Raw genomic sequence first — 24621 nt, forward strand, 5'->3', positions numbered from 1 at the left:
CTTTTGACTATTTCTTGGACCCAGCTGACCACTGCCCTTTCAGTATCTAAAGAGGTCAGACTTTTTAGTAGGGTTTATTCTGATAGGTCAAGGGGAAATGGCCTCAAACTAGAACAGGGCAGATTTAGATTGGATATAAGGAAGTTTTTTTACAATAAGGGGGATGAGGCAGTGACACAGGCTGCCCAGAGAGGTGGTGGATGCTCCATCCTTGGAGATATTGAGCAGGACTTTGAGCAACCTGATGGAGCTGTAGATGTCCCTGTTCACCGCAGGGGAGTTGGACTAGATGGCCTTCAAGATTCCCTTCCAACTCAAATGATTCTATGGTTTGATGACTGCTTCAGAGGTTCAGACAACACAGCTCTGCTGAGAGTTATACACTGTGATTATGCCTCAAATGATCCCCCTTCAGGAAATAAAGCAGCAAAACAGATAAGAAACATGCAGCTGAGCTACCATGTCTGATTTTGATATTGCTACAATTTTGAGAGCAATAGAACCCATCCAGTCGCATGGTGAGTGGTGAAACCTTTGGAAGGAGCTACATGTGGATGTTGAAATAATAACAAACACAATAAGGGCTCTTAGCTCACCTTGCAAAGTCCAGATCAGCCTCACGCGACATGGTGATGTTTGTCAGGTTCTGCTGGAGGATGAAAATGTTCCTGCACATTTTCTTGATGCCAGACTCACTGATGCGCTTGAAGTAGTGGGCTCCGTTGATAAGGATGCAGGAGATGAGGTGGCCCAAACCTGTAAAGGAAGGAAAGAAATGAATAATAAAATGAGAAGAGAAAGGCATTTAGCGACAGCAATTAATCATAAAACCCAGGAATGGGAATGAAATGGGTGTGTGTGAACTGGAAAGAGAGATAGACCAGATGGCATCTGGAAACGCTCTTCACCATCTTCCCTGTGAATTTTTTAACTTTACTAAAGGTTCTCTTTGTTATCAAAAATACAAAAGGAACACACCAAGACTTCAACTCTATAGAAACTCAAAGTTGCACTATTGTAGCCATTGATTTTTACAGGACACCCCCAGATTTACTGTAACATCCCTTTCTCTCTAGCAGATCAATGGATCACTACTGCTCCGACAAAATGATACTATTCTAATCTATTATCAAGGATGATATTTTTTTTTCCTGGCAAATTCTCAGTCCACAAGAGCAAAAATGAGCTGCGTTTCAGTGCACTCAATGCACAGCTTCTCCGATAGTTTCTTTTGATTGAGTGATATCCCCATCTTTCCCCTGCTACTGAAGGACATGGCAGGCACAGGAAACCTCAGAATGATGTACCCACGCATAAAGCATTGCAAATAGAAAGAAATGTAGCCTAATTCACTCAGTACAGGAGTCTGTAAAAGACCAGACATTGATTAAAAGTCTGAATTATGAAAATATGCCCATGCTTAGGCAACCCAAATACTGGTCAGAAGAAGGCTGAGGCTTGCACAGCCTTCATCCATGCTAGAATACAATGAGTGCATCTCCAGTCCCCACTCTTCTGATTTTGACATCCACACACCCTGGCACACAGTGAGACAACTGTGCGTCAGTGCCACAAATAAATACAGGGGAGATGAACCAAGACGTGATTGATATTCTCCAAGGTAATCACAACAGATGAGACATCAGAAGAGCTAATGTTCTCGAAATTTAATTTTAGTACTGGAATGGCTACACTTTGGATAGGGACTGAGCTATAATAGAGCTGTACTTGCAATATATACAGCTTCCTGATGAACTGTCCTGCATGTACCTTGGCCTACCCTTTTTGTGCTCAGAATGGGTTGATTGGTTCTATCAAAGGCACTCAGAAATGGCAAAAAGGCAACTGGTTTTTGACTTATGTTTGCATAGGTCTCACCAATCAATTTGCTGTAGATGGCAACAGTAGCACGCTGTGTGTTGAGTCATAGAATCATTTGAGTTGGAAGGGACCCTTAAAAGTTATCTGGTCCAACTTCCCTGCAATGAACAGGGACACCCACAGCTTGATCAGGTTGCTCAGAGCCCTGTCCAGTGACCCCAAATATCTCCAGGAATGGGGGAATCCACCACCTTGATGGGCAACCCGTTCCAGTGCCTCACCACTCTTAGTGTAAAAAACCTTTTCTTTATATCCAATCTAAATCTCCCCCGTTCTACTTTGAAACAATTTCCTCTCATCTTACCCTGAAAGACACAAATACTTCTCTTACAAACTTGATGACAAATGTCTGACCTTCAAAGATGTACTGGAACTTGTGCTGCTGGAGGCTCGCACTCATGGCTTCCTCAATGGCACTGATGTCCTTATTGAGCCGGACAACAAGGGGGTCATAGTCCATGCTCTCCACGTTGGCAACGATGGCATAGTTCCCTTGTTTAGCCAATGGGATCAGGTAGTGGAAGCAATGAACTCTGCAAGACAGAAGAGAGAAGTGTTATAGCACAACTACGTCAACATTAAAATATCAGTGGGTGTAACTCAGAAGTGGTGCTAAGCAGAAAAAAACAACGTACTAGTTATTACTTATTATTAGTTATTACTTATTAACTTATTAGCTATTAGTTATTACTTATTATCATGGAGAGAAATGCTAGCGATGCCAGCTGAACAACTGTGTACGTTCAAGTCCTCTAGAGGCTGTAGAGATCCCATGGAAGAGAGTGAAAGCCCATCAACAGAAACACGACTCAAGAGCCAAATGATTTGGACAAAGAGTATGTCTGCACTGCTTGTTCCGTTTTTGGTTTCTCAGCCAGGACTGGAAAGAAGGAGGATAACTCCTTCAAAGGACCGTTCCCTTGTGAACAAAACATCCCTCATGGTCTGGATGCCAGCTGCAAAACTGCCTACTGCCAGAACACCAAGCAGCTCCAGGAGGCCTGGAGGATGTATGGACATTCCAGTGCCCTTTTTCCTTTGCTCTGATGTGAAGATCTAAGAGATTTTCTTTTTCCCAATCTCATTACCAGTCCATAGAGGCCTTTAAAGTTTCCAATTTTTAGATAATTATCTAATTTTTTTTTTTTAAAATCATGAATTAGCCAGCTCTTCAGCAGAATCACAGAACTGTTTGAGTTGGAAAGGACCCTTAAAGACCGTCTAGTCCAACACCCCTGCAATGGACAGGGATATCTACATCCCAGCCAGGCTCTGATGAAGAGTATCTCTGTAACACCTCAGCAGTGGTTCAGGCTGCCAAGGAGGGCAGTTGTTCCTTTTATTTCTCTCTCCAAACACCAGCATGTTTGTGGCGACCTTGACATGGCTTTGTGGTTTGGTCTTCTGAAAAGCATTGCCGATTATGCAGTGGAAAAATGACATATATAGGATACTGCAGGGATACAGAGGGGCTAGTGAGCATAGTTAAACTCCCTTGAACATAAATCTTTTATTTTTGGAATAATAAAAACCAATGAAACAAAAAAGCCCGAAGCGCATTACTTATCATGACAATGTATTTAATACATCAGAAGTAAAAGTGCTGCCTTATAACTTTCCTTCTAAAGTTCAAGCAAGTAAAAAGTAATTTTAAGAAATGAGTGGTTACATCTGCATTAAATGTATCTGTCTCTTGACCTATCTTGAGAGCCGAATACAAAGGATCCTCTATTAACAGATATGACCTACACCATCACTCTGAAATGCCAAGTGCCTTTTAACCAGGTTCTCCATTTTCAAACATGTTGGTTCAGCAGCACTTCAATACTGACGCTCCAATGACAACTCCTTGCATGTATTGTTAACCCTTGTAGCACTTATAACTGGAAAAAATGAGTGAGCCAGGGGGCATTCAATGGTAATCTGAAGGCCAAGATTGCCCCTTCCCAAACATTTGATATAACTGCAACTTCTTTCCAGCTTGCCAGACATGTTGATCTGATGGCAATGTGCCTTACCATCATCTTTTCCATCAAAGGAAAAAGTCCTGTACGCTCACATTTTATTCTGCAAAAATCTGCAATTAGGTCATTTCTCTTGAACTCATAGTGGAAACTGCTGTGATCAGCAAAGTCAATAGCAAAACTCCTTTGACTTCTGTAATTCTTGGTTTTCACCCATATCACCCAATGGGGTCTGGGGTCAGGAGTTTGATTGGACTCTTTTGAATTTTATCCATTAGGGAATCATAGTTGAATTGCAACCTGGGTGAAATAAATATCCCTTGCATTCAGAGTGTAACTCCGGTTTAGCACACTGAGACATAAAATTCATGCCAGGCAGGCTGGCTCAAACAGGACTGGGGTTGGGGTGGGGTGGCAGATACTTGCCCCATCCTTGGAGACATTCAAGGTCAGGCTGGACTGGGCACTGAGCACCTGACTGAGCTGTAGATGTCCCTGTTCATTGCAAAGGAATTGGACCAGATGACTTTTAAAGGCTGGTTCCAACTCAAACAATTCTATGATTCTCTAAGTGGTGATGAGTAAGTTCTCGTGGAAAATGCCCTTGAGGTGGCCATCACAAGCAAGTTCAATCCAGGGCAACCTCCAGAGTGAAAATATATCTATCATTTAGCACCTGCTTCCATATAATGCTGTATGGGTGTTTTTTTGAATAGTAAAACATGGTAACAGATTCAGTAATCTGAAATTCCATGGTTATTTGTAAACAAAGAATCATAGAATCACTTGAGTTAGAAGAGACTCTTAAAGGTCACCTAGTCCAACATCCCTGCAATGAACAGGGAATCCTACAGCTCAATCAGATTGCTCACAGCCTGGTCCAGCCTGACCTGGAATGTCTCCATGGTTGAGGCATTCACCACTTCTCTGGGCAACCCTAAAAGAAATGGTTAATGATCTCAGTGTGCCAGCAGGTTTAATTGAAGGAAGCACAAGGTGCAGGGTTTCAGGAACCACAGTCTTCAGGTCATGCTCTGATAGTTGTGGAGCAGAATCCAACCCCAGTATTGTGCCAAACAGCATTTGGCAAAGCCGCGAACAAATGGGGGGGTCCCTAAGGTAGAAGAAAACCAAGGGGATCATTGCAAAGCCTCAACCCTTCTTTTGCTGTCTGCATCAGTGAGAATTGTCCTGAATTATATTTGCACCTATTTCTGCTTAACCAAAGTGTGATGGCAATCCAGAAACCCATTTATGCTGGTGCCCGTGTCGTGAGTCTGGGTTAGCCCTGGCATCACGTCGCATTACACTGCAGCTGGAAAGCTGCTCCATTTCCATATTTTAACAATCTTTTCTTCAAGTCCTTCAAGCCCCAGCTCATTTGTGATGCCTGCGATCAAGTGGGCAGCAGATGATGGATAGCGGGTTGAAGGGCTGCTGACAATAACTGATGTGTATTTTTTTAAAGCTACATACTGACTTCATGAGAGCTCTGTGAACGTACATGAAGACAAAATATGGCTCAGGATATGCCACAGAAGAACAAAACGATGGCCCATCGAGTCTCATTGCCTGTCTATGACATCCGCTTATATTTGATGCTTCAGAAAGAAAGGAAGCAGTGAAAATACACCTGGCCAATGCATAAGGGACAAATGCCTTCCAAGCCCCAGAGTGGACAGCTGGCAGCCTGAAGAAAGGGATTTGTTGCTTTTCATCTTTGCATGTGTAGTCAGAGACATCACAAAACCCTCCAGCCCTCAAAAAGTTCCAGCTGGTGCTTACCTTCTATTCCCTTCTATTCCCCAGATTCTCTTACTATTTGAAAAAAAAAAAAAAAGCAGTAAGAAAGGCTTTTATTTGCAATCCAAAGCGCAATGGCTAATAAATATGCAGACACCTGTTAGGCTTTAAAAGCATTGTGCAATTATCTAAGGACAAAGCCTCCAAAAAAAAAAAAACCACCACATTTTTTCTTAGTTTAAGACACAAGATACAGACCCTCTTAGAATATTCCAGTGTTGGTATCTTGCCTCCGCCCCACATTTGGCCATTCATAGTTATGGGATCTTGATTTTCTGGGCACATCTTTGGCCTCTTTGATGCAAGGCAGGCAAAAATACCATTCTCAAGTGCCATAATGTGCCCTCTGGAAACAATCCTAACCTGTAGCTTCCCAAGATCACCTCTATCCCCATATTCCAGGCTTTTACCTCACTTCCAAATGTAGAACCAGCAGGCAGCGGTCAGCCATCTCTTGGAAAGACCTGGCCAGCTCACTGAGGGTTTGCAGGATCTGTTCAGATGCAGGAAGGTTTTCCATGCTGGCATGGCTGTCCTGGCCAGGAGACACATCTAGCAAAAGAAGATGGGATAAATCAGTGACATATTTCATCGATACCACTTGGCTTTAGCAACTACAGCGCATTGACTGCTTCCTCCCTAAGTGTGCATGTTCTCTTCTATCTTTGGCTGAGCAACCAAGTCTATGATTTGGGAGTGTAAGAAACAACAAACTGCTCCTGCGACTGGTTAAACTCCAGAATGAAGCTGAGGGGTTTAATCAACCACCAGAATACATTTGCTTGGGAAGACATTGCTCTGTGATATATATTTCTGTAGCTGTAAAATCCAGGAATGCTTATCTTGCTTTGCTTGGAGTGAGGAAGGAACTGTTCTGAGGCCAAACCACGGCACCAACAAGAAAGATGACCCTTTTTGGTCACTTTAGACTCACTTCTCCAACACTGATGTTAGAGGTTAGGATCTAATTTTCAGCCTACACTTAATCACTGACGTTTTATATTTAGTTCTTCATATGCCAGCATTATTTTTTGCCCGATGGAGTTTTCCATCATCAGTATTTATCTCCTGCTGCACTACAACAAACCCATTGAGGAGTGGGAATTTCCATCCCCTCTTCATCCTAGGAGCAACCTCCTGCACCCCTTCCAGGCTCAATTATATATTTGAGCACTGATAACCAGAGCTGTGTGCTGCATTTGAGATCTCATTGCTGCCACAATGGGACCAGAGCTTTCCCATCTCTCTAGGAAATATTCTTTTGCTCCGATACCTGCTTTTTTTTATGGTTGTTTCACATTTTCAGCTGATGTTTTTTCCGTGGTCAACCTGAATAATGAAGGTGTGCTATCTGCTGGTGCTAAGAATTGGCTTGTTTTCTTGTTTTCTCTTGCCTTCCCTAATGTTTGGTACATGACAAACACTCAGCCAGACACCAATGCAGCGCAGTGCAGAAAGGATTTATACATTGCTATGGAACTGTCGACAACAAACTTTAATTGTGATGGAGACTGATCAGATAAACGTCTCTTGGCACTGTTTGTATAGCCAGAGAATTTCTTTGAAAGAAGAACCTACGTGGAGCTTTGGGTTTGCATGTAAAATTCAATACAGCTTTAGATCCAGCCTGAAAAGCAAAGACAAAATGAGGAGACAAAAGTTCCCAGTGTATTTTGTCTGAAACAGCACTAAACATGAAAGACAGATCTGTGCAATTAAAGGAGTGAGACAAAGCGAAAGGAAAAGACTGCACACAGCAAGGCACCAAATTGTGCATCTTATTTTACTGTGAATGACTACAGAGAAAACCACGCAAGGGCAAAGCCATGTAAAATACAGCTCCTGGAAGCTGCTTCCTTCAGCAACTCATCCAATCACAGCAGTACATATGAAGCCTAGTTTTAACAAACCTTCCATCTACTTTCACTAGAGGGTGATGGGGCTTTTGGACCATGCAGATTCAGGTTTACAGAATGGGGGGGGGGAATAAATCATTTTTTTAGTCAAAAACTCTAAATATTGACAAGTTTCTATTGGTGTTGCTCCTGGAGATGGACTTGCTGTTACAGCACAGGAATGTTGCTGCACTCTCAGATTTGATTGTGCCAACTCACTCCAGCAGTGGAGATGGATAGATCCATCATCTGAAATGCAAGAGTCAGCTAATTTCTGTAGTGGAGAGATATATGCACATTTTTTTCTGCTCTCTAGAATTCATTTATGGCAATTTAAGTGAAGCGGTAATTGTATTTGTCAGTGGAGATAAGAGGAGGAGGGAGACAGGGGCAATCTGTGCTTTATTTAAAGCCTGAGTGCTTAAATTCTTCACTGTCCTCAAAGTGAGAAGTTCTGGGTTTTCCATGTCCCCAAGATGGGAAGTTATTCTGGATGTTCCATGTCCCCAGGGTGGGAAGTTCTGGGTGTTGTGTGTCCCCAAGTTGGGAGGGAAGACTGAGTGCTGGCTTAGGAAGGTATATCCACAGTATATGGGATATACCATCACTTTTTTAGATCCAAAGACTTCCAGAGCCCTCCACTTGTCCTTTCTCCTTCCTCAGACATTCAGAATAGATTGTCTTGCTGCTGAGGAAGCCAAGGAGAAAATCCCATTTCTTAAAGCCTTGTTCAGGAGATGTGAACCTGCAGAAGGAGTCTGCAGAAATGTAAGATGATCACAGCCTAAAGGGGTATTGAACAATAACAGATTTTGGAACTTGTTTTGGAGATGGGCAGTTCTTTGGGTGGACATCATGGAAAGGTGACCCTGCACCCCATAGTCATTCAACCAACTGGAACACTCTCAGCTCTCCACATAAAGGGCAGAGGGAGGCATCACAAACTGAAATGTTGGAAAAGCAACACCATAGATCCACAGTCATTCATATCTTCTTCTCCTCCTCCTCCTTTATAAGTATCTTGGTACCAAGTCAAAAAATGAGCCCTTCTAGCCGACAAAACACCCAATGGCTGGGTAACACGCAGCCAACAACTTGCTCCTTAGTCCCTTATCATCACGCGGCCTCAACAGATGAATTTCAGTCGTCTCGAGTCGTCTTCCTGTGCTGCTGGATAACAATTACAGCTTTGTTTGGGATTTCTTTTAGCTCGCTGTAAGCACAGCCAAGATATCTCATTCTGAGGAGAGGGAACATTTCATTCCAACAAACATGAGAAAAATAAACTTAACGTGCTAGTTGTCACCCATGATTTCAATCATTTTGCAATTCAATGGGACGCTGGTGTCTCTTGACAGATTGTGCCTTGTAAATCGATGGATGTAAATTACCAGACCTCTGGAATATTAAACAAAACCTGCAGCGTTGCCCATAAACAAACCTCTGTATCCAATCAAGGTCTACAATAGCGCGTCCTGCTTGAGCGGAGCGACTGCTAACAGATTTGAATGATTTAAGAGTGCAAGGGGAAAAATCAATCTAAGGTTACTGCCTCTGCTTTGGCTCCGGTGCAACCTGAGCCTGAGAAATAAACCTGCAACATGTTCACACTTTACATATAGCACTACAAGCCACTGCCTTGCAGAGGGAAGAGGAACGGTTCACAGAAATATTTTACAGTTCTTTTGGGTGAAAAGCTTGTATTTGGGAAAGTGACACAGTCAGAAACCCTTACTGTGTCCCAGAGGTAATATCAGGGACCAGCTTACACCTTTTCAATCTTTAATTTCTTACTCTCTTCCTCTCTGGAAAAGGAAATCCCCAAATAATCATTAGAACACACATGCAAAAGGAAATAGTTATTGGTTAAGCGCTGGATCATGCCTTTGGAGACTTGGGGTTAACCCCTACCTCTGGTGGTGAATTTTTGGAGCTCTGGGTATACCACTTTCTCTCTCCATGCTTTGCTTTGCAGTGGGTAAAACCTGGGGTAAATGCTTTTATATATCACTGCCATGCGAGCAGGCTTTAAGGTTTCCTCATCTCCCGCTCCTGCAGCCATTAGAATCAGAGTTAATAAAGTTGGGAAGACCATTAAGATCATCCGGTCCAACCACCAGCAAACCATGGACGTGGTGTAGATTCACACTCTAGACTCACTGCCTCATCTCCCCTTCATCTGAACACCTCCAGGGACAGTGACTCCAACCTCTCCCTGGGCAGCCTATTTTAATGCTTCACCACTTTTTCTGTGAAGTTTTTCCTCATATCCAACCTGAACCCCACCCTGGTGCATCTTGAGGCCATTCTCTCTCATCCTATCAATGTCGTCTGGTAGAAGAGACTGACCTTCACCTTGCTACAACCTCCTTTCAGGTAGCTGTAGAGAGCAATAAGGTCTCCCCTGGGTCTTCTCTTTTCCAGCCTAAAATGCCCCCACCCAACCAAAAGCAGTTGAAATCACTGGGGCATCAACTCTGCACAGCTGCATGGAGATAGCTGCATTCTGCCCTGGCAGCAGCAGATGTGTTAGGATTTGCTGGAGATGAAAAGCCTTAAGTAACTACAGGGAACCAGACAAAGCAAATCAACTCAAATGTTTTTCTTTCTGTGGGAATAACTACCAGGACCCTGCTCTCAAGCCACTTTTCTTTTTGTGGTTACACATCTTTCCTTCCTATTTGATATCCTATTGCTCTCGAGATGCCGTCTCAATCTAATTTAGAGTATAAGCTCTCAGGGGAGCAAGGATCTTCTCTTTTTATCCTCTCGCAAAGTGCTCTGCACACCTGTGGTGCTCGAAAAATAATGAAAAACAACAACTATATGCAACCCATATGGCCACTTGGACCGGTTTCTGGCTTCAGGAGTATTATTTGTAGCTCTAAGGCATAGATCACTCACTGCCTGCCTCTAAACGGGTCTGTTTGGAGATCTCAGAGCTGCAGCTCTGCAGGAAAGTAATGGAATGAGCCATAAAATCTGGAACTGGATTTTGATTTTTTTTTCCCCCCCAAACTCATGAGATTTATTTCAGTGGTACAGGAACCTGTAAATCTATCTTTAAAAAGGCAGAATTTGGCTCCGACATCCTTCCCTTTACTTCTCAGAAGTGTGTCTGAACCTTTGGGCCTCTCAGATATGGGTAACTACTTAAGATATGTACATAGCTCTTATTGCACTATTCCTTCTGACATTAATTGTTCTCCGTATATGTTTTAAGCAGAATCATTAAGGTTGGAAAGACCACTAAGATCCTCCAGTCCAACCATCAACCCATGACTGCGACTGCTCTAGACCATATCCCTCCATGCCACATCTACCTTTTTCTTGCAAACCACCAGGAAACAACATTGGGTAGGATTAAGTCTTGTGCCCATCTCTTGGCTTACTTACAGATGAGCCGGTGAGCAGAAGTGAGGACAGCCTGCACCTACCAAAGCCACACCACTGAGTCTCTCATACACTGGATCCAACTCTTCTCTTTAAAAAAGCAACTAACCCTGAGGTGAGAAAAGTTCTGAGATATGGACAACATCTTTACTACATGCAGGTGGGATGAGTATGCAGCTGAACATATCGATTGCTAGAGAAACACTGGGAAGAACAGGGATTCTTGCTAAAGCAAAGCAAATACCAAGAAAGGACAAGCTTTAAGATGTGAGGACCTTTCAAACAACAGATGCGAGAGTGGAATTTTCTAAGTACTCAGCACTAGTCTTTGCTCACCTTTTACTGCGACTGTCAGAAAATCGCTTGTTGATGTTGAAGGGAAAAAGCTATGTCAATACTTTAAGGTGAAGCCAGGACTGGGCTCAATGGTTCTTGTTGGTCCCTTCCAGCTTGGGATATATGATGATCCTATAGTATGACTGCTACATAGTTAGAGTTTTGCCTCTTTAGCAGAGGTAACTGTGATCCTACGCAAAATATCATATGTATTATGGTTTGACTAGATGATATTAGTGGTCTTTTCCGACCTTAATGATGCTATGGTTCTGTATTGGAGGTTCCTTAAGGAAGGGATTTTCCCTTGCCCATCTTCCCAAGAATGGAAAAGGAAACAGAACTTAATCTGACAAGAAAAAAGGACAAAACTTAAGAGAATCCTTCCATGCTTCTGTCCTACCCTCCATGTTAAAATTCAAGTGCAGGAGATGGGGCAAAGTAACTGTGATGGAAAAAAAGCACTGAGACCTCATTTGCGATGAGAGCTGATAAGAAGGCTGGGCTGCAGCCCCCATCACTTCGGTAAACACTAATGATGAGGAGAGCACAGACTGTCACTGGTGATAAAGAACAGGCTAAACACTCTATTAGTTTTTCATTTTGTGAATTAATGTTTTTTATGGTGTGTGTACACTCGCTAGTTAATGAATTGTCTCGTTAGAGCTGTCTGCAGAGCTCCTCGTCTGCCTCTGCTGGCAGACATAAATTTCATGAGGAAATTAGCACTTTAAAAAAGGCAATAACTCCTCTAAAAGTGGTTTGTTTTCCATTAGTTTCTGCAAATATGCAGCTTCAAGAAAGGGATTATCATGGAAAAAAGCACATGTCCCTGAGGTAGAGGGGCAGGACTAAAATTGTGGTGGGAGGGTCTACATCCATTGTACAATAACCTGCAGGAAGGTCTGGTTGTTGAACACTTTTCTTTAAATATATTGCATTCAAGTCTGGAAAGGGCCTGGAATTGAGAGGGAAGGGAAGGGAAGGGAAGGGAAGGGAAGGGAAGGGAAGGGAAGGGAAGGGAAGGGAAGGGAAGGGAAGGGAAGGGAAGGGAAGGGAAGGGAAGGGAAGGGAAGGGAAGGGAAGGGAAGGGAAGGGAAGGGAAGGGAAGGGAAGGGAAGGGAAGGGAAGGGAAGGGAAAGGGGAAGCTATCTAAAATACCTAAAAAGGGTGGTGGGTTTTTTGTTTGTTTTTGTTTAGTTTTTCCCCCTGAAAGAAGAACAATTGTGCAAGAAAGCACAACTCTCCTAAAGCAAGAGAGTGATCTCACCTGAAGACTCTGAATATGTAGAGATCTCTTTCAACAGGTCAGGGACTGCTGTTCCCGTGCTTTCAGGTATGAAAACTGTGTGAAATGTTCCTGTTTTCAGTTCTTTATAATGTAACTCTCCCCTTCCTCCCCCCCTCTTTTGGATCCAATTCTATTATCAAAGAAGCAACTTGATTTAGAAACTTCTGTCAAGCCACAGCAGAGCCAAAAAATTGCCCTGAAAATGAATTTAATGAATTTCTTTCCTAATTAAAGTCAGCAAGAGTGCTGCCATTGGCTTCAAGTGGGAGATCTTTTAAAAACTGTCCAAATCTGTGAATGAATGAGCAAAAATGAGTGGAAGGAAAACAGAAAACCTCAAGGTCAGCTGCTTAGCAAAAAGTACCAAGTCCTCAGCTCACAAGAGATGATTTCCCCTCAATTGTTAATAAAGAATGCTTCGCAGCACTCAGAATACATGTAATGTACATGTCATCAAGGTAATGAAATTTCAGTGGTATCTGGCTCTGAGCGTGTTGGCTCAGTATTAACTCAATGGCGAGCATGGGGCAGAAAAAGCCAAGCACTGTAAAACTGCAGAAACATTTGCATGAACATGTGAAGCCAAGCGGAGAACTTCAGGCTCTGATGCACTGACTTAATGTGTGATTCACCCCAAACTTTCTTAGGATATGCCTTCCATGAACCAAAATGTTTGATTTTTCTGACAGCTGAAAGAATAAGGCAGAAGAGTGATGGCTACTTGGGTTGGTAATAAATAAACCTCAACAACCAATGAAGAATTATCGACCTTCACATAAGGCTATATCAGAACTAGAAAAGAAAAAACAGTGATTACTGTTAGGATACTTAAAGCGAGCCATAACTAAGCCCCAAAATGAGATCAGAGGGATCAAGATGGCACTGGCACAGGTTGCTTAAAGAGGTGGTGGGAGCCTTGTTCATGGAGATGTTCAAGGTCAGCCTGGAGCAGGCACAGAGCAACCTGACTGAGTTGTAGGTACCCCTGTTCACTGCAGAGGAGTTGACTAAATGGCCTTTTAGGCTCCCTTCCCTCTCAAACGATTTGATGATTCTAATTTTTTCCTTCTAACTTTGCTTTGCAAAACAATTTATTACTGAACAGGTACACATACAGCTCAATCAGGTGCTCACAGCCCCATCCGACCTGACCCTCACAGTCTGAGTTCTCCACCATTCCTGGTTATTTAAGATTTACACTCTCCAAGTCCCACATGAATATATAGCCACAGATTAGATCAGAGCAATCCTATTACATGCCCACTGTAGCCACTGAACAAAGCAACTCATTGTTGATGTCAATGGTTGACTACACTTTCGAGTCCAGCCACCTAGTTTTAGAAATTATTTTGCCCCAGCCCTATAGGAAGCTTCCATCTCTTAACTCACCAAGGAGAAGCAGGTGGATTTAGTGCTATTAATCTTTGACACCAATGAGTCATTCACTTCAGAAGAGATAAACACATCTTAATGCATCAACCAACTGGTGTGGACAGCAGGCTCTTTGGAGTTATTTCCACAAAAACCTTGATTTCCTGGTATTACTCACGAGGGATCCTCATTTTAAAATGGTTTGAAAGCGCTGCTAATTAGGTCACTTATTTACATGACAATCCCCTGCGTTTAAGGCTGGTGGGTGGGAGGAAAGAATGCTGGAGGAAGAGTAATTAGTGTAATCATGAGGGTAAGCTAAGTGCTGACCCCAAGGCACCAGATCAATACTGGGACTGCATCCTGGTGGTGTGCTTATTGTCTGAGATAAAGAACTGTGAATGCTGAGCATCGAGGTCACAAAAACAACAGACTCATTTCCTAACCATTAAATATTTGATGTAAAGCATGGAGGCTGGGGCAAGGAGTAACCACTAATCCACATGGACAGCTTTGCTGCAGACATTCAAAGGAAAAAGGGCACTGAAAGGCACTGGAAGATGACTTTGACAAGAAAACAAGAGCTCTTAGTTGGCTGATGACTGTGTCATTTTATTCCATGGCATCCAACAAAGCAGATCCATATCTGAACTATGAAAATTCATTGCCAAAACTGTAAAACAAATCAAAATCATTTCTTAATGCTCAGGCCTTACAAAAACAGCCGTTTTGTCTTCATGAGGCCACCAGGTTCCTACTGGTTCAGAAGGCTAAACTTACCACTTTGCTGTCTCAAACAAACTTCCAGTGGTTTTGTTCCTCCAGAAGCTAACTACACTGAGATAGAACCAGCTGGACTATTGTCTCCTACCTGAATTGCTCTGCTCTTGTTCAGCTTCAGGTGGTGTTAGGAGACACAACTTTGCTTTTGGACTCAAGACAATCCTGCTGAATTGGCACTCAGAGAGATAAAAAATAATCCCACTTTCATTTGGTAAGTCAATCCATTGAAGCTTGAGGCTCTAAGTGAAAATACATCTCTAAGCATTGCTGATGGCTCTTGGAGTCATCGGTACAACAACAAACACAACTCTGCTTTTGGATCCAAGATGATTCTGTTGAATTGGCACTTGGAGAGGAAAAAAAATAACATTTTGATATGTTAATTCAATCCATGGAAGCCTGAAGCTCTCTAAGAGAAAACACATTCCTGAGCATTGCTGATGGTTCTTGGAGTCATTGATACAAGGCTCACATGTGTAGAATATCAGGATATTGGCAGAAACTTAATATTTCCTTTCTGGACATCTTCTGAAAGGCCTCTGCACTCTGACACTGTTCCCTCCAATGGCCTTTTATTATTCAGTAGAGAGTAACTGCAGATGCTGAACCTAAGCTCTAAATACTATCTAAGAGTTTCCAGCCTGTTTGAAGCATCTTTCCACAAGTTTAAGTACATTTTTGGCTTCTACTAAAGCTACAAATGATGATTAATTTGGTGATCAGATATGGTTTGGTTTGGACTTAACAGATCTTCATTCTGCTATGCTTGAGGATGGCAAAGCTTGTGGTGAGTCCCAGCTAGAAAACCCATGACTCAAGACCTGTCTTTTAACTAAATACCAGCCCCAGACATGCTATAGATAAAGATGAGATTTGCAGTAGCAGGTAAATGGCACTGGTCATCACTGCAATATTCAAGAGACATCAGACAAGGACCAGTATGAGCTCTGAGACTGACAAGATATGTAGATATTATGGCCAAAAAGACCGATTTCTATCAGCTTCCTCAGACTCACCTCTAAACCAAATATCTCCAACTAACACCAGACTGAACCAGCTATCCCCACATCCTCAGCCCTGAAGAAGGACTTGACATCTTCAGGATTAGCCATATTCATACAACTTGAGATCAGCTCATGGTATGGACAGAGTGAAATTCTCTGTACAATACCCCATATGTACAAAATAGGTTAAAGTCTGGATAGTAGAGATGAAGAGAGATCCCTCTAGGATGATGACATCTCCCTTCAACCATCATCTCCTTCTCCATCTCCAGCACAGCTGAGATGGAAACAACTTACAACAGTTGTTTTTTATGGAGGTCCAGAGCAACTGAGAAGGGGAACTGATCCCCTTTTCAGCATTTACAGAGCAGCACTGACTGCTCAGGTAATGGAAGAGTACAAAATGGAATTGGAAGATGAGACTGCTTAAGAAGCGAAATGGGAAAGCTGCCATTTAGGCTAAGTTATATTGCTGCAATTGGAATTCATCAAATGACACAAGCACGCATGATTTATCTTTTTAAGTTAATGGCAGATATTTTACATTTGGAAGAAATTTGTGGCTTTTTCTTTTTAGAAATGCAGTTTCTTTGAAATAATAATGCAGCAGCATTCAATTCTCCTGCGTGGGGTCAGGTATGCGCTGATCATCTTTAATCTGGCTTTTAAATAAGCCTCTCTATTAATAGATCTCTACAAAAAAGTTCCCCGTGAGCAATCAATACGGCAAGATGCGTTACAAGCTCGGTGACAGAAAAAAAAATAAGCTCCAACTGGAGAGAAATACAGCCACATTTAAGAGCTAAATTCAGTTCATTAGAAACACCAGGGTTAAACACAAAGACCTGCCCGAGTTCACCACCGCGGTGTGGTCTGACTGCAAAATGAAAGACATCAATTTTACCACCACGTCGGCCCTGATTTTCATTTGTGCCGAGACCCCTTTACACCACTCTGTCAGTAGAAAGGGGCCTTAAAGTGACTATAAATTATAGCTCCTTTACTCTGGCAGAGTGGTATAAAAGCGCTCCGCCATCCATTTCCAAAGGCATCGCTTTCTCAAGTGCTGCAGGATGCTTTCTATTAGCCATCAAAGCCTATTTCACTATGAGGAGGACCACGGAGCTGGGCAATGGGGAGGCTGACCCCACAGGTGCAAAGTGGTCCAGGATAGTCTTGATCCTATAATGGCCTTCACTAACTGTTTCAAAGTACTTCAGGATGTATGACTGGAAAATGCAAGGCAAATGCTTGGTATTATCATTGCTAAGAATAAGCCAATGACAGAAACCTTCAGTATTTGGCAAAAAAAGTTGTTCTACAATCCATCTTTCCCCCCCTTCTGGCTTTTGGATGAAGTTGGCATCTGCATCATTTTGATGTACCGACATCGCTTAAACACTTTGCTTAAAGCTGTCATAGTGTGTCTGATGGCAGAGGTGTAGGCAGGAAGGCCATCTCCATAAACAGTGTAAAATGGAGAGGGAGAGTCATAGATCCATGTCCTTCCAGTTAGAAGGGTGTGCAAATATCCTATTTGAAAAGACACTCTGATATTTCCATATTTATCATTAAACTTGCATGTACTTGTATTAATCAAATGCAGTAATTAGCTCCATGCCTAATGCAAATTGCCCTTAGGTTTTACATGATTCTTGTCTAACATTGGGTTCTTCCCTCCCAGATAGAAAGGCCAGAGCATTGAACATCAAGAGCTCTAACAACAAAGTAATCATTGGCTTAGATTTGGTTTTAAAACAGTATGTTTTAATCCCTCATACTTTTGTTTTCTTCTAAGAAGAGGGGTAAGCGTACATGTATGTGTGTGATTCCCAAATACAGCAAGATTCACACTTAACAGTGTAAATCCAGGACCTTGGATGCCATGAAAAGCAACAAGCACCATACAATAAAAGCACTCAGGCATTTGGGTTTTTTTTCTATTTCTACCTTGATTTTATTAAGCTCAGTGAAAAAGTCATTTTAAACTCAATGTTGAAGGCAGTCAGTTGGTAACTGCTGACTACAGTGATCTGAAGTCACAAGATGCCAACAGCCAGCTGAATTCAAAAGGATAGCTGCAATTCACTTCGCTAATGGCTAATCTTTCATCTTCCTACCTACACGCAGCATGCAACCATCTTAAAGATGGAAAGATGGTCCCATCTTCTTCATCATGCATAATAATGGTTTCAAGCTGCGGCAGGGGAGATTCAGACTGGACATTAGGATGCATTACTTCTCAGAAAGGCACTGGAATGGACTGCCCAGGGAGATGGTGGAGTCACTGACCCTGGGGGTGTTCAAGGAACGACTGGATGTTGTGTTGAGGGACATGGTTTAGTGGGAGCTATTGGTAATAGGTGAATGGTTGGACTGGATGATCTTTTAGGTCTTTTCCAACCTTGGTGATTCTATGATAATTAATTCTTCGTAAAATATCCAGAGGGCTTCAAAAAGCTGAAGCTCTGACAAAAGGAAAGGATGAGTATGTGTTGCATCTGTCCATGGCAAGGCTGAGAAGCAGGAGGGGAAGCGGGGAGGAAACCCGGCTTCCATTTTCATATATAACCCATTCAAAATGCACACCACTTCCTCAATTAATTTACCCACTTCCAGCAACTTTAATCCTTAAATGGTTATTGTTAAAAAGAAGTTTGTATTCCCTCAAAAGACAAGAGAAAAAGAAAATTACTTTGTCATATCTGACTGGTTCAGAAAATATAAAATCCAATTCTGTAGCAGGGTAGATAAGGGAAGAGCTATGGAAGATCCATCAGCTTAGCAAACACTAAATAATGAAGAATGCAGAGACTGCCCAGCATGATAAAACACTCTATTAGTGAGTCTGTTTTTAAATGAGTTATAATTGTGGCACATCCACGGGAAAATGTTATTCAATTTTTATCTGTAAAAAGGGGCTTTTTGACAGCCAAACTGAAAAGCCACCTATGTACAGCCCTCTGTTCAGGATTCCCCAAAACATTTCCCATACCCGACCAGCTTTGCCTCATGGTTTCTGAACACTGACAGCTATGTCCACAAATGGCCCATTTACAGTCAAAGAAGCTTTGCTGGGAAAGCTACTATTTCTGCAAGGAAGGAAAATGGGGCCACTACCATCACCATGTTGGTGGTTATTTTTCTGGCAATAACCCCAAAATTCTGGACCCAGCCGCTCACTAAGACCTTTGGTGATGCTCTGAGTGTGGTTTCATCTCAAATCACTGGGACAGAAAGGTGTATTCAGAGACCCAAGACCTGAAGCTGTGCTCTTTTTCTGACACTTTCCAATGAGAAGCAATGCTATAAGGTGAGGCATAAACAACATAGAAAGCACCAAGATGAAACCATGACTGCAGTTAAGATGCACATTGAGTTGTTTTAACACAACAGGGAGTCTCACTTTCACTGTTATTCAACAGCAATTGTGTTTGTAATTTACTGGTGCTTTCAAATGTTGAGCTGAGGTCAGCTCAATATTCAAATCAAACTGGTTCCCCATGCTCTTTCAGCAATGCTTCTCTTGAATCACCATGTGGCCCAACTATTCTATTGGGCCAACATATGGTGAGCATGGAACATAAAACCCCACCACCTCTACCAGCATCATTACTGCTCTTGTTCAAGCATGAACGCTTCTACACAACATCTTGTCCATGGAGAAAAATAAAGGAGAAGGAAGAGTTGCTCCAAGGATTGTAACAACTGCCATCTGTCCAAAGTCAGCTACCAAAAAATGGATCTGGGCGACTAATGGCCTGTCCACTCTGGTATAATGAGCCATAGATTCCAGTTGCATTGCAACTCTTGGGTTTCATCTGGACATGTCTTAAAGTCAAAGTTACTGATGCCAAAATGATAAAGCTGGATCCACTTCTGGCAAGCTGAGCTTCAATTGGGTTGGCTTCAGTGCATGGCAGAAACCCTCCTTATTTAGCTTTATTTCTAGTTAGGTTATTTCCCTTCCTCCCACTCTTCCCTCTCATTCTTATTTATACGCTGTGTCTTGCAGCAATCAGATGCTCAGAAATTTAGATGATCAAAACAGCACAGAAAAGAGAAGAGTAACTCGTGTGACAGCTGAGAGTTACGTTATTAACACTGCATGAATCTTTGAAACAATAGGCAGTTCTCCTTTTTCCTCCTCCCAGTTCAGTCCCACACTTGTGTTTCTCTTCTCCTCCGGATCAGGTAGGATGGAAAGAAAAATCTCATCTCTTTTTAACTCTGTTCTTTATTCTTCGAATGCTTCCTCAAAAAAAATTGCAACTCCCTGTATATCAACTGCAGCTTGCTGGGTTTGTAAATACATCTGACTTATTCCACCACCTCTGCCCCATGGCATCGCTTTTTGCTTCTCCCATATAGATTGCAATCTATGTTCCATTTATGAGAAATACTCCACCAGGTTTCATTTATAACCATGAGGTCAATAGCCTCTATCATTCCCTAACCCTTCTCCTTCTTCCTCTTGTTTCAGATACTCCTGGCATTTGTATACAGACATTTCAGCACGTTGGTATGAAGTTATTACAAAGGAAGATGAATTTTTATTGTCAGGAGGATGCTGCTAAGTAAAATATTACACTTTGTACTTTTATTTTTATTCACTGCTGTGTGCAACGTCCTCTTGGAAGCCTGAAAGTCATTCTCATGCCCTTTTATGTTTGGAAACATTGATTTTTAGTTTTAAATTTGAGTTTCTATCAGAACTGAAATTACGAATGATGTTTTTATTTCTAACGGCCCCAACTCCTCAGCCCCAAGAACACCTCTGGTTAGAAAGTTCTGGGAATAAATACAAGGCTATTGAATTTTAATAGCATTTCTGACTGCCTTTCCTTTTTTGAAATAGTCTTTTAAATACACACTATGAGAGCACAGCAGTTCTTCATGTTGCTCAGGTATCCAAAACACACAGTATGGCTTATAGAAATAGTAAAACCACCCATTCTGTCTTGTTAATTGTCAGCTGATTGTAGAATCTTAATTATCCTTAATCAGGGACAGCTTGAGTGAAGAGTTCAGAGGTCCTGCTTTACGCCACGTCATAGGCCATAGGAAGAACTGTCACTCAACCAGACGATGCTCTCTTAGAGAGTCAAATAGATATTGTCACAGTAAAGCAGTGTTGTCAAGGGGCAACTACTTTAACTGAGAAATAACACTGTGATGAAATAAACAGATACAAAAATGGGGATGTATAGACCAGCCTACCCAATTATTACTGATTCTCCTAAATAATTATAATTAGAAATTACACACACGGTAATCTCTAATATCTACAACTTCCTTTGCTGTTAGTTAACCCTTCCAATGCTCCCCAGGCCAATGGTCATGGCCCCAAGGTGCCACAGCTTAGGCAGACAATGCTCTCAGATATAGATAGGGCTTGGATTTGGGGTGGTCCTGGGTGGAGCCATTGGTTGGACTCGATGATCCCTGTGGGTCCCTTCCAACTCAGGATATTCTATGATTTCTTGGCCCCTCATCTATGATACAGTATTACACTGATAAAGATGCTTCTTTCCACAGCTAACCTGCACACAGACAATGTTCAACAGAATGCTTTAGTGGGCACGGTGGTCATGGTTAGTGGGCATGGAGGTCATGGGCTGATGGTTGGACTAAATGATCTTAGTGGTATTTTCCAACCTTAATGATTCTACATTTGTAAAATTCACTGTGTTATATTATAGGGATCTGGGGAAATATGAAATACTATAAAAAATGTATGACCTCCTCCCCAGGGTGAACATCTGATAGAGGACAACTATTGGGAATGTCTTGATAGGCAGCTGAGATGCAAAACCTTGGTCCTAAGAAGAGCTTATTTCTGTGTCAGCTCAGCTAAAGATGAATCCTTGCAAGATATAAGAGATATAAGGAGATTTGCTGCTTAACATACAAGCAAAACATTATGAAATTGATAGAAGTGCATGGTATTGATAAAGTCTTTCTCTTATCTAAAAGTCTGTTTTAAGCAACGAGAGGATGGCTGGGAGAGTGCACTGCTGGAGGGCTGATGAGCTCCTGATTTTAAACAAGGGGGAAGAGTAATAATCACACTTAGCTGCATCCCATGGGCTGCCTCGCTGCTATGAAACATGACAGAGGCAGCTCTTAGGTCAAAGACATCACCTTTGGCATGATGCTGCCTTTTGAATGCCATCTATTGGCATTCATTTACACTGAGACACTCAGCGATGTGCAAACAGCACCTCTGTCATATTGCATATGGAATATTATTCTTAAAAAGCTTTTTTTTGTGTGTGTGTGTGATTAAAACAGCTTAATATGCTTTTGCTAGAGCAGCAGAGCTGTGCTTTGTTTATGCTGAGCTCCACTTCTGGACATAGCCAGAACCTGGTGACTATGTGACACTATGCACACAACGCCAATGATGATGATAGGAGAAGAAGCAAGATCACGTTTCTGCTGCTTCCCAGATAGAAAAAAATCCCTGTTCTCAGGGGGAAAGAACTGAAAGTTGAAGCAGAGAGAAGTAAAATGATCTCACAGAGGTACCACCGGCAATCCCTGACAGCCAGGAGCAGAAGTGACATCTCCACATTCCTCTGGCTCTGCCCTCCCTGCACCCTGGTTCACCAGGGGCTGCTTTTGCCTTTGCAGACTGAGCAGCAGTGCCCCAGTGACATGCACATTAGGGTACTCCTCGTTAAGAGCTGCTCAGTTTCTCCACTGAATTTATAATACATGTATTTTTAAATATTCAGTGATCTAGCAACGCTTGAAAGAAATTGAAACCTGTCTCAGCACTGTGGAGTATCATTAGCAGGGAATGCTGAAAAGCTGAAGCCTTGAAAGACCCATCAGAGCTTCTGCTAGAAGTGATGCTCCTGGCACCCCTGGCACCACAGGCTGAGAGATGTCACACTATAGAGTTCACCAAGAAGAAAGAGATGGAGCTGCTTTGCTTTCTGCTTTCCTCTGACATGAGGCACCTTTGAAATCAAGAAGTCAAGATGCTCCCTCCTGCTAAAATCACATAATTTTGCTGGTTGCCAGCTCTATGACAAAGGAGCTACTTGTGTGCTTGCAGTCCAGAAGGCCAAGCGCATCCTGGGCTGCAGCAATAAAGGGATGACAGCAGGGCAGGAAAGTGATTGTCCCCCTCTGCTCTTCTCTTGTGAGGTTCTATCTGGAGAACTGTGACCAAGCCTAGAGCCTCCAGCACAACAAAAACATTAAGCAGGTCAAGAGTAGGCCACTAAGATGATCAGAGTCTCATTCCATGGATGGAGCCCTGGGCAATATGGTCTATGGGAGGTGTCTTTGCCCACGAAAGGAGGTTGGAATGGGATGGACTTTGATGTTCCTTCCAACCCACTCCATTCTGTGATTCAACGCTTCTATACTTACTCTGGGCGGCTGAGAGGTTGGAGAAGGCTGCCTTGGTGCGACCTGCTAACCACTCCAGGCTCTCATGCATGTTGGCCAAGGCCTTGAGGTCGCTGACATCTCGCAGGATCTCCTGTTGGGGGATGAGTTTATCTCCCAGGTTGCCAATGAGAACTTCGGACTCTTTGCCAAAAGCAGCCCTGAAACGCAAAGCAAAGCCACCTTCAGACAGACAGCACAGGTCAGCAAGTGGGAGACACTGGTTTTGCCATAGAAGAGGTCAAACCACCCAGTGCAAAACACCCCCAGGGCAGGATTTCATCTTGTGAAGGTTAACAAATCTCATCAAAGTGAATAAAATACATTGTATTATGCAGATCCTGACCCCACTGTCTCGGGAAATGTTTGTCTGCCATTCTCCCTTCATTCACAATCTCTGAATTTCATTTCATTTTCAAACCTCATCCCAATCAATTCCCACACCCCCTTCTCCCAGCCTTCTCCCTCCCTTCCCACACATGCAGGTGATTTCAGAACCTCCTTGGGGTATATAACAAATAACTCACTCGCGGTGTTTTTAATCTCTCCTTGTAAATCAGCTCTTCTAATCCCCACGTCAATCTATTTCATACATACATCAAAATACACCTCCTGCAAAGTGTGGTGGCTTATCACGACGAACAGACAGAGAAACGATTCTGAATATTAGTCAGTGCATTATTTTGCCTGCACAGATAACGCTTGGTGAAAAATGACCACCAAGACAAATGTGCTCACTGCACAGAAACTGAAAAAGCTCTTCCAAAGGTTCGTTGCCACTCACTCCATCTCACGCTCCATCTATTGAACTGAGACTTAGCTTTATAATACTCGTCTTCATGAAGCACTTCACATGGCAAAATACCAAAGCATGGCAAATACCTTCACTGCTTTTGCAGGCAGGAGAAGCCCTCTTCCTTCATGGCTTTTTGTGTGCCATTAGGATGGAGAAAATCAGGTAAGATCTCCTCCATCTAATTACGGTAGCCCCTTGATGAAACTAAGAGTGTATTCTTGAAAGGCAGCATGCTTTCCATGGTCCTCAGTACACTGTTCCCATCATTAGCTGCTCTTTTTAGGCATTTGCATTCCACTTTCGTTCAACACTACAAACCTTCACTTCCTGTCATTAGCTCCTTTATGAACTTACAATGAGGAATCATGCTGCTGAGCATAATAGCTGCAACGAACTGCAGCAAAATAATCCCATCAGTGGCATTTTATATAATATCTAAGCAGCTTTACTGCCAGATCTCACTAGATTTGTGGGATTACTCTGCCATTGAGAAAAGAAAGAAGAACAACCCTGAAATGGCTTTGAGTTGCTCAATGGAATCCATTAGTGGTAAAAATAAAATAAAATAAAATAAAATAAAATAAAATAAAATAAAATAAAATAAAATAAAATAAAATAAAATAAAATAAGCCAAAAGTATCTTCAAGGATTTTCTTCTCCTTGACCATAAAAAATATGTTGCCTTAGGCTGCATCCTGGGCAC

At 42.4% G+C, this 24621-nt stretch overlaps 1 protein-coding gene across 1 annotated transcript in view; it reads right to left on the reverse strand.

Moving 5' to 3' along the window:
* The window catches only part of EXOC4 (exocyst complex component 4), a 375161-nt gene that overhangs the window by 21915 nt on the left and 328625 nt on the right, over positions 1-24621 (reverse strand). Inside the window, exons 14-17 of the mRNA XM_032448867.2 lie at positions 23105-23283; positions 6059-6200; positions 2236-2414; positions 597-756 (exon numbers count right to left, since the gene is read on the reverse strand). Coding sequence (XP_032304758.2) covers positions 597-756; positions 2236-2414; positions 6059-6200; positions 23105-23283 — 660 coding nt within the window. The remainder of the gene's footprint in view (positions 1-596; positions 757-2235; positions 2415-6058; positions 6201-23104; positions 23284-24621) is intronic.

This window comes from Coturnix japonica, chromosome 1 (assembly GCF_054131305.1).
Source record: "Coturnix japonica strain WE chromosome 1, WE-NBRP24, whole genome shotgun sequence".
Taxonomy (NCBI): domain Eukaryota; kingdom Metazoa; phylum Chordata; class Aves; order Galliformes; family Phasianidae; genus Coturnix; species Coturnix japonica.